Source organism: Perissodus microlepis, chromosome 20 (genome assembly GCF_051167445.1).
Source record: "Perissodus microlepis isolate ML-2025 ecotype Zambia chromosome 20, ASM5116744v1, whole genome shotgun sequence".
Classification (NCBI taxonomy): Eukaryota; Metazoa; Chordata; class Actinopteri; order Cichliformes; family Cichlidae; genus Perissodus; species Perissodus microlepis.
Genome location: NC_140480.1, coordinates 20,840,255 through 20,850,900, shown reverse-complemented (window position 1 = coordinate 20,850,900; position 10,646 = coordinate 20,840,255). Strand labels below are relative to the sequence as shown.

Sequence of the window (10,646 nt, the reverse complement as noted above, 5' to 3'; positions counted from 1 at the left end):
CCCCTCATTTCTTTATACTTTGCTTGGAAAATGTTTGCTTTCATGCATTACCCCATATAACTCTTTGCCACTGATTTTCAGTTCAGGTCTTGCATAATTTGACATCCCTCAGCATTTTCTCCCCATTTCCCTTCCTTAATGATTTCTTGATGACACCCTTCCACTAAGATCATTTGCGATCAGGCTTCAGTAGATGTATTAACTGCAGGGATTTTTTTTCTTTTTGTTAAAGGCATGTCTTTCAGATAATCTTTATCTGGTGTAGGTAGTTTTCTCAGCCTGGCACTTCTTCTGTCCTCCACTCATCCAGTTTACTCAAATTTTTTTAGGGACACATTGCACACAGGACCAAGATAACCAAAATTTTCAGCTAATAGCACTTTGGGAATCACCTTGTTAAATGTAAAAAGAAAATTTTATGCCAATTAAACTGCTATATTTTGCATTTTTCATAGTCATGTAAGGATACAATTAAAAATCCTTTGCTAAGGTTTTTGTTGTTTGAATGATTGAGAGGTCAGTGTCAAATGGTTTAACTGAACATAACAGATTCCTCAGTTAAACAGATAGGAATGAAAATGAGTGGTAACGTCCAGAGAAACACTTTGAAAAGTCTTCAAAAAGCCTGGAAAGCTACTGCTCAAGACCAATTTGTAAAAATTACAAGAAAATCTGGTGGAAATAGGTGGTGGCTCAAATGTTTTGCTCAGTGTATGAAGACTCAAAAAACAGATAAACAATCATTACTGTTTAGGATGTGTGCAAGCTTTTTATTTGTTGGGTCTGAACAGTGCCGATTTTTGTTAAAATCGGCAAAAAATGCAAACATAAAAAAACAAACAAACAAAAAACCAGACAGGTGCAACATCAGACTGTGCAAATGTGTGCCTTAAGGCATGGCACTCTACAGTACAGGAAACAAGCATCAACAGTCATATTGCACTGGTGAGGGAGAAAACAAGGTGAAAACCCCAGTTTGATTAGTCAGCACTGGCCGTTCTGGACGCAAAGATCAAACCCATTTTGTGTACAAGTGCAATGCTTTACAAAAGTTGCTGGCTCCTCAAATATTCTAGCTAATATAACAACAAAAGTAGGCAAAAAGTAAACAGAACATCCCTTCCTAAATATGTGCCGAGTGAATGTAATGCTCCAACAGTAAAAATAATGTGTACAGCACAACAAATGTTCATATAAAAATAGTCATTACATTCATTCCATCTCTAAAGAATTTGATCAATCCAAATTTACGAACAAGTGCACCCAGCTCTAGAACAAAAAAAGCCTTTACAGGTTCAAAGTGAGAACAAAATCATGCAACAACTCAAATTTCTTAAATTATGTATTTAAATATGTTCACTCTACTGATATTTAAAACCCTTTAAACTGAATCAAATCCACTTGATGAAGGAAATCGATTGAGATAGGACGGTCTCATCACATTTGTGTACAACATATAATGCTAGTCTTAAAAATGGTCCAGAGAGCCACTGATTGTTTGCAACAGTTAAAGCTGCAGCAGCTGTACCAAACAACATCAAATCACAGTTACACACCATATAACGAGCAGGAAAGTAAAAGCTTTAGCCTCTGTGTTTCAGTTCAGGACAGTCTTGTTCATGCGTGACAATACACGGCTTAATCACTTTCACCACTCCACTTGATCTCACGCGCAATCTGGTTTAATGGTGAAATGTAGTGCAAAAGATGAAAAGCAATCCGATGGCTCATATGCACTTTGCACCATGCATGTGTCGTTTAAATGGTGTGGCATCATTTCTTTCATTAATTTATATAAAACCGCTCACTCAGGTCTCAACTAGCTGCTACTCCCAATAATTTCTAACCTTTAAAAATTACTGTTTTCATCACCGACCTCGAGTGTGTTGGATAATAATTAATGAGCACACCTAACATTTCTTTACCCTGCTCTGCATAATGCAGGCTGCAGACTGATGCCACTAAGGGTAAAGGTACTGAACACACATTTTCAACACTATGTACACCGTGACTGGACGTTATGTGAGGATGTGGCAGAGTGATTGATATGCAAGATGGTGACCAGTTTAGTATTCTTGTGAGCAAAACAAATTAGTATCAGAGGATCCCTTTCAGAATCTTTTGCTTATCTACTTTTATCTGATCAGCAGCCTCCTTACTCCCTCTTTAGGCATCATACAGAGTAAGTCTTACTATCTTGGCATTATATGTTTGTAAGATTGGACGGATGCACTAAGGCATATTGGACATAGTAAGGGCAGAGGCATCTGCACTACGGGGGTCCTTCACTCCAATGATGAGGTCATTAGTTCTCCGTGTGCCCTCCACCAATGACAAAATATCTCTTTTCTGAACTTTGTGACCTTTAGCTTCCAGCCCCTGCACATCCTCTTCTAAAAACTTGGCTGCAAGAGAGAAAGAGAAAGTGTGAGACAGAAGACGGTACTAACATAATGTTGAGCTAATAAAAACAGTAGCTGTGGGATCACAGTTAGGTTAAACTCTAATTCTACAAGGACCTAGTATATCATGTTTGTAACCAAGCACGTGTTTTTTGGCTTTTGACTTATGAATGGATTCAAGGGCAAGATTAAGACAAGTGAGAAGTTAGCAGAGGCTCTGATTGAGCCAATGATCATCACTCTGCTGCTCATATACCAGTCAATAAGCTCTGGTAGGTGAGAGATGGACTATTAATTCAACCAAGATGATAATTCGTGATTCAACACAATGTGAGCAAGCGCAAATGCAAAAACTGAGCGAGAGGGGCTGCTATTGTGTGTGTGTGGATAATAGCAAACACAGAAATACATTTTTTGCACGCAGCAATGAATTTTGTTCACTCAAATTCAGCTTTTCTTCACTCAAAATAAATTTCTCCTCAAAATGCAACACTTGCACCTGCAAACTTTTTTTTACGTGCGCTCAGAAGAGTGGAACAAAAATAACGCCATAGAGGTGCAAGGGTACTACAGGACTCTGCATGGTGTATACTGCATGTCATAGCAGTAATGGTGAGCCAACACTGTTATGCTTGGATCAAACCTGATAAAAGAGGTTATCAGTAAGAAAAACTCACAGTCCACTAGGAGGGTGTTGGGCTGCAGCTGTGGGTGGAGTCTTCCATATGCTAAACTGTCACTCATGTTTTTACGTGAAGACAAAACATTCATCAGCACCTACAAAGGATCAGAATAACATCAAAGTAAACTTCTGTCAACGTGTATTTCCACATTTATAAGAATAACTATGAATGTTACAAATTCCTCCAGTAATTAAGCAACCTGTGTTATGCCGCTGAGAGCCTTCTCTCCATTGGATGATCCAACAGCTACATATGTGCCACATAACCCCACGGCTGGCCTCACTGCTGTGGGCATCAAGAAGGACATGGGTCTTTTCCCAGGGTGGAGGTTGTTATGCTACAGCCAACCAAAAGAAAACAAAATCCATAAGAAATGCTGCAAATGTGTTAAGAACAAATCCGTTAACACTGAAACAAAAAAGTCGCAGTTACTGGGTTGGGTGATGAGCTCTGTGTTTTATTAGTCCATGAGAAGTCCAGAATCTGGCTATTCAAAAGGATTCCTGAAGGAGTCACAATCCCACTGCCAAAGGGCTTGTTTAGCGAGCTAAAACAAGCAGAAGTGAGGAAAAAAAGTCTTAACTTGTATTATTCATGAATTTTAATCAACTCTTAAACATCTTTGGGATTGTTTAAATCCCCTACAATCCTTTTAAAGGGTTGCATACCTCATTACAGACACAATGAGGTCGTCTGGGCCCATGACCATGACCTGGGCCGCTGCTGCACCATCCTCCAAGGTAAAGGTTGTTGTGTAATGCTGGACAGGGAATGCCTGAGAGTCACTGATCATCTCGCGAAGTTGGGAAGCCTGGGATTTACTTGAAGGTTGCAAAAGAAAGGGCAGGGTTCAAATAAAATATCTTACTTAATTAGGCTGTATTTATAAAATCTAAAAGGCAGTGGGAGCTGATATCTACCTCAGCATCTTATCAACAATCTCTGGAACGGTGGAGTCATACATGGGATCTCCCAGCTTACTAGCCAGGCCTAGAGATATTTTCACAGCCTGGAAGATTAACGCATAATTAACATATTTTTTTAATCCTGTCAATTAATTTACTTTACACACATTTAATAGGCTTTGTAAGTTGTGCTAAACTGTTTTGCATTACCTCTGCAATCCAGTGGTAGGTAGTGGTCCTCGGCATCTGGCTGGTGATGTTGTACCCTTCAAGGATGTTGAGTGCAGTGATCAAAGCAACGCCTGCATGTGGGGCTGGGGCTGCCATCACGTGGTGTCCTTCAGAAACACCAACAGATCATTAGACAGAATAGATATACATTGGAAATGTGTTCGCCAAGGGCACCAACTCTCATTTCTGCCATGGACTTCTTCACTCTATACACCTGATCTGATCAAAAAACAGGCCAAAGTCTGGTCAGGGGCTGGATTTTATCTAGCTGCAAAACAGAGCCTGAAGCCCGGAGGCGGTGCAGTTCATTTACAGATCGGTTAAATAACAATATGCTGAAAGGCTGTTACGGATTTCTGTCTGATGATACCAAAAACATGTTGCCCAACCCAGCTTTAACCCTTTAACCTTGTCAACTTCAAATGTAACTGGCTGTTACTAAATAAATACTGGAAGGACAAGCTGTGTTCACAGAACTGCTTCAGATCAGTGCTGTGTTCTTGAAAATAGCTGAACTGGTATTTACCCTGATAGGTGATTTCTGCTGGCTTCTGTATGATTGAGCTGTAGTTTCGAATGTCATCCTCTGTGAGCACTCCGCCTCTCGCTTTCACCTATTAAAAAATGAAGGATAAACTGAAATTTAGAGGCGAGTATTCTTTATCCTGTGTGTTACTGTTACTAACTGGACATTTTAAGAGTCAGGAACATTTCATTTACCTTACTCTTATGCTTATTTAGTAGGGCTGTGCGATATGAAGAAATATATTGGATGACGAAATGAAAACATCTATCTTTTGAAATTATACGCTATCGTTGTTTCATGTTGTCGCAAAATACACTGTTTATTTATTATGCATTATGCGTTATGCGTTTATTTTTTCAGCACAGAGAATACCAGCATAGCCCGTGAAGATGAGGCAGAACCAGGTAGCTCCAAACAGAAAGATCAGTCAAAACAAATCGAGGATGTTATTCCTAAACAAGAGGCTACCTCTGTAGCATGGACATGGTTTGGTTATGAAAAGTCTGACACGGACCAGAAAACTATGCAAATTATGCCACAAACCGGTCCCAACACGGACTCAAACACGACAAACCTCGTCAACCACCTATGCAAGAATCACATGAAAGAGAATGGAGAGAGTTTACGGATGAGAAACAAAAAAGACGCATCAGGTGCTCAAAATAAACCCTAGACTCAAACGTTAGAACAGGCTTTCCTCTGCAGCACGCCATGTAATAAATACTCACAAAGAAAATGGTGGCTGTTACAACTTATGTCTAAAAATATATCACTTCATGCATCGGTCAACACTCGACTCCAGGTACATGACGCCCAGCTGAAAACACTTCACATCAAATTTACAGAAAAAGCACTATTTTTTTTATATATATATATATATTGTTATTGGGATGAGAAATATCTTATATTTGGTCATATCGCACAGCCCTATTATTTAGAATCTCAGGATTAATTTAAGATTGTGTAATTTATGATTTTGTTTACAGAAAAAAGTAAAAAAAACAAACAAACATTTGAAGACTGAAAATATCAGGTCTGGTATAACCTGCTGTGATGCCTGCTACCCCACATGTTAAAAAAACAAACAAAAAAAAACCCCCAACAACTTATGCTTAATTAGAGAACTCATATTCAAATTTCATTGCAATGAATTATTTTATTAAGCTAGTGCTGCTTGGAATATCATTAAATCTACACCAGTCACTGTCACAATAATTGCATGCAATGATTTTCTGTTGTGAGATCTGTAATTTTTAGCCCAGTCTCAGAGCAAAATGTGAAACAATCACAAAAAAGCAATTTCTGTCATCATCCATCTTCGTTGACCTGAATCATGACATCACTTATATTGTCCAGACAAAGTGGGGATGGGTCACCTTGGCAACCAAGAAATCTGCGCTGTAAAAGAAGTAGCAACTGTTGCATCTTATTTTTGTTAAACCTAATCCACTAGTTTTTAATTCCCAGCTCTAAACAAGTTCTTTAAAATGCCTAATCCAGTTCATGTTGATTTTGTGTAGATTTACACACAAAAAAGTACTCTTTTACACAATGTTCATTATTTTACTGAAATGTAATGCAGTATTTTACTCACACAGTTACTCACCGGAGAAAGTAATTTGTTACACTACTTGTTGCATTGCTTTCTAGTTATTATTAATGAGGACACACCTATTACTACCTACCAGATGCTTGCAAAGAGCAAATGCTGTGGTTTGCATTTTGCTCTTCTCAGAAAAAAATGTGCAGTAAAGATAAAAGTCGTCTCAACATCTCCACTCCTCAAAGAGTGGAGACCGCTCCATCATTTCCCTTCTGACAAACTGAAATCAGCTGATTGCAGCGCAAGTGTACAGGAAGAAAAAGGCATATATTTTTTGTAATTACTTACAGTTATTAGCGCAGCGATACCTGTAAGTAATTACTGGACTAACTGTACAAATAACTGTAATGTTATTACTGAATTTAGTATCGTAACCTAGACCTTTACTGAAAACTGTTACACCCAACAGTGATGGACACGTTTCAGGACATATGAGACAAGACTAATGAAAAATTATGTTCAGGGGCCTAAAAATAATAGAAATTATTGCCCAGGAACAGGAAGAAGTAGATTAGAGGTCATGGCTATCTCATGAACTGCTATGAATATTGAATACTGCACTAAATATTTTTGTATTTATGTAAGCTTTTTCTTATATGTTTTAATTTTGTAGACATGAAAGTACTTCCAAAAAGAAGCAATACTTCTAGTTTATAAAATGTGTTTATTTTAATCTGAAGATAGGTGGTCGAGAGTCACAGTGAAGTTGAATTTCTCTGAAGCCTTATTTCCCCGAGTCGTACAGGGAACAAGAGGGCAAGTATAACAGTGACTTAGCATAGGAGAGGGAAAACGACTCGCCACTGAGACTATGCAGGATTCATGACCACTTATATAATCACATCTGTAGCTTGGTGAAAAAAATGTTTATCCTTACTGCAGATGCCATTTTCTGAGCCACATTTCCACTATAGAACTCTGATATCCCTTTAACAGCGACAGCATCGAGAACAGCTGCTAAATCGAGGCGTCTGGTGAACTGTCCGGTGAGGGGAACCTGGTCTTTGGGTAGGAATAAATCCCGAAATGCAGCCGACATGTTTTGGCTCTTAACTTTTGCCAAAGCTTCAGCTGTGGAGAGAACAAAAGGGAGGCAGATGAGATTAAAAAAAAAAAAACCCACTGATTTCACACCAAGCAATTTGTTCTATATATTACCCTATACTTACCAAAGTCATGAGTAACGTTAAATCCATTTCTGGCCACATCTGCTGCCATGGCAACGACATCTTTCCAGGGGATCCTGTTGAAATCAAAGGTCATACAAGTCTGCCTTCTTTTACAAATATGATATGTTTCATACAGACACTCCTCATTTTCAAAGAGTATATTTTGCCAAATTGAGAAGCCACATTTTCTCCCTAAACGGATCAAACAGGTTAGCTCTTAACAGCTGAGGCCTCTGGATCAGGATAATTACACAGCATTAGAGTAACTGCGGCTTAACAATCTGACAAAAATAAGCTACTGGCTTTTCTTTAAACACAGCTGGTGTACATTCACAATGAGTCACTGCTTAAGTTCTGAATAATGAGAGAAGCACAGTCATTGTCAACAGCTCAAAATATCAGCTTTTGCTATTCTTGCCTTAAAAGAACAATGAAAGAAAATGATTTGTTTCATTGAGGAGCGTCACAAACAAAGTAAATTAAACAATAACCAAGAAGAAAGGAATGCAGATAATCCAGAAAGCCGCAACTATTTATGGCATAAGAAGAAAGGACTGCATGATATGCTGTTTACCTGCCATAGAGCTGGTGTGCCTGATGCAGCCCACTGAACATGCCAGGAACTCCTACCAGCAAGCCATTCTGAAATGCCAATGCAAAGTAAACAGTGCATAAATAATCAAAAGTGTGACAAGGCTGACTTCAGCTCTCTGAGCAACCCCATATAGGTATAATAAGGAGTCCTCCAGAGTAATTCCTTACATTATCTTGAAGGTCTGTCAGCAGCATCTTCTCGTCGATTGCCGATGGTGCTGTCTCTCTGAAGTCAATGACCCTTGTCTCATTCTTACGGATGTCGTGCACCAACATAACGCCTCCACTGATCATCAAAAGAGCAAAAAGTGGTCTTCAAATTCATACTTAATGGTGGTTCTGCTTAGCAGAGATTGATCTGTTCCTATAACTCACCCTCCAATACCAGACGTGTGAGGGTGCACAATTCCCAAACAGAGAGCAGCGGTGATGGCGGCGTCAACACTGGAGCCCTGCTTTTCAAGAACGTCAAAGCCTAGAGATGTACACTGAGCCACATCTGTCACCACTGCTCCTTGGTTAAAGACCTTGCAGTAGACAAAGCAGAAAGGGAGAGAGGCAGTTAAAAAACATTCAGAATGACAGAGGCTTGCATGTAAGGAGGCTAAGAAGCATGTGGAGTCACCCATAATCCTATAATAACCCATACTTATTTGAGTGAAGCAACAGCATTGCAACACGACTACAGAAAAATGACATGCAACCCTACCTGTGGGTCTCCAAAGTAGATCTGCATGATGAGAGCCACAGTGACTCCTGTAGCAAAGGTGAGACAGGCCGTGATGATGACTGTCAAGCCATCTCGCTGGCAGGCACATTCTTCTGTAAAAGGGTCTCTGTTGGTCTCCTGCAGCGACACAGCATCATGGCTAGCTAGGTCTGAAGCCGAGGAGGGGAGGCGCTGGAGGCGAGCCGACTTCAGAAACAGATCTGGGTCTGAGACACAGCACCACCATACCAAACGCTATTAGTCAGCAAATCACAAAAAAAGCTCCCTTGTAACCACGACTGTGTGTGAGATAAACGATTTTCTTTGATAACTTCTGTCTGACCTGTATCTTGCTCACTCAGGACGTTGTCATCATCCTTGCGGGATTTCAGGGTATTTTCCCCAGACACGTCATCTTCTGGCAACCTGGGGAAGCTGGTGATGCTCATGTAGTCCACTGGAGAGTAAGCGCTCCCCAAGGTTGTCTCTGGATTGGCATCTTTATCCACCAGGCTTCCACTCGGGTATCCGGCCACGATTTCCGGAGCAGCGTTGTGCATGACTTCTACGTACTGTATCTTTATCTTTGAGGACCTAATGCAGGATATCCATATTCACTGTCCCACTTGTTCCTTGTCTGGGATAGTAAGCCACACACATGCTACTATTATCCACACTAAAACACAAATAAATCACTAAAATATACCTTTATGGACCGCTAGTGTTGCTGTGGCGCTGGAGAATGACCTCATCTGCTTTATCTTTAATGTCCCAATAAATCACAGTTTTCCTACCGTGATCTGTAAATCTCTAGTGTGACATTGGCACCCTTACAAAAAGATCACAGCAGTCTCATTTGTCCTCCTTAAGGGAATGTTATTAATAGGCCAAGACGCGGATGTGTAGCTCCAGTGATGGTGCATTTTCTACAACCTGCAAAGACGAGAAACCACGCAGAATAACTAGTTTTTGAGGATGAATTTCCTTAAAGACGCACATGTTCATAACCATGCTTATTATGTATCTAAACCCTCGCGAAATATGGCTTAATCTAAATATTTTCATGCTTGCCTATAACACACACAGACACATAAACTATTACTATTGCAGAATAACAGCGTTATTGCCGGTTAAACACGGACCTTCCTCCCTCCGCGGCGCCTCCACCACCGCGATGCCACTAGCTAGCACATCTCCTTTTTTAAATTCAGCTACAAAGCGCTCGGAGCTCGGCTAACGTCACTTACCGTCGTTGTAAGGTACCTCCAGTCAAATAATATCAGTGATACTAAAATAAAAAGTCGTTCCCGACTGGGTTATTTTGGATTTTTAAAAGCAGCAGGTGAGCTGAGGTGAACGCAGCTCCGTCGCCAAAACTGAATCACCACCGCACAGCTCTGGGAAGCTAGCTTCGTGTTACAGCCCACACCAAAGCCCCACAGCTCAGGATAACCGGCTGGACTTGTTCGGGATAAGGGTGTTTTAAATAATCCTGTGAGTGCGAACTAATAACCGAGGGAAGCTCGGAATAATTTAAATATATTACACTGTAAATAAACATCATTAAACCACGCCTATCCTCGACAGTCCCCCTACCAATATCAAACTTACTTAGATAGCGTTGGGGCCTCGAACAGCCTCACAGCTGAAGACCATTAATTCTTCTGAGTTCTTCTAAGTTCTGTTTTCACAAGGGTCGACCATAGCACACCGTCCACCTCCACCCTGTGTTTGTGAGCTGGACAAACAGGTCACAGCAGGTGCACAAAAACCTGTTCTACTTACAAAACTTCGGTCCCTCCCATAAAGCCTTATTCTATTCTT

At 40.3% G+C, this 10,646-nt stretch overlaps 1 protein-coding gene across 6 annotated transcripts; it reads right to left on the bottom strand.

Annotated features, from left to right (window-relative positions):
• Positions 1–743: 743 nt before the first annotated feature.
• On the bottom strand, positions 744–10,606 carry ggt7 (gamma-glutamyltransferase 7). Of its 6 annotated transcripts, XM_084917559.1 has the most exons (17): positions 10,070–10,392; positions 9,529–9,755; positions 9,166–9,416; positions 8,823–9,049; positions 8,489–8,640; positions 8,282–8,399; positions 8,094–8,161; positions 7,520–7,593; positions 7,228–7,421; positions 4,748–4,835; positions 4,201–4,328; positions 4,006–4,094; positions 3,754–3,906; positions 3,518–3,632; positions 3,285–3,422; positions 3,080–3,179; positions 744–2,405 (listed from the first exon to the last, which is right to left on the bottom strand). In XM_084917559.1, the coding sequence occupies exons 3-17, from the start codon at positions 9,380–9,382 to the stop codon at positions 2,233–2,235; spliced, it is 2,034 nt and encodes a 677-aa protein (XP_084773685.1). In that variant the 5' UTR covers positions 9,383–9,416; positions 9,529–9,755; positions 10,070–10,392; the 3' UTR covers positions 744–2,232. The 6 variants fall into 6 exon arrangements, with proteins under 6 accessions (XP_084773685.1, XP_084773684.1, XP_084773687.1 ...); XM_084917558.1 differs by lacking the exon at positions 10,070–10,392 and adding an exon at positions 10,434–10,606 and having other exon boundaries at positions 9,166–9,755; XM_084917561.1 differs by lacking the exons at positions 9,529–9,755; positions 10,070–10,392 and adding an exon at positions 10,434–10,606 and having other exon boundaries at positions 9,166–9,459.
• Between the last annotated feature and the right edge of the window lie 40 nt (positions 10,607–10,646).

Coding starts and splice junctions, on each gene's coding strand:
- ggt7 (XM_084917558.1), bottom strand. CDS start 9,382: ATGCACAACGCTGCTCCGGAAATCGTGGCCGGATACCCGAGTGGAAGC. Junction 3,907..4,005: donor ATTGTTGATAAGATGCTGAG/GTAGATATCAGC, acceptor GCAACCTTCAAG/TAAATCCCAGGCTTCCCAAC. Junction 3,180..3,284: donor CTCTCAGCGGCATAACACAG/GTTGCTTAATTA, acceptor GATCCTTTGTAG/GTGCTGATGAATGTTTTGTC.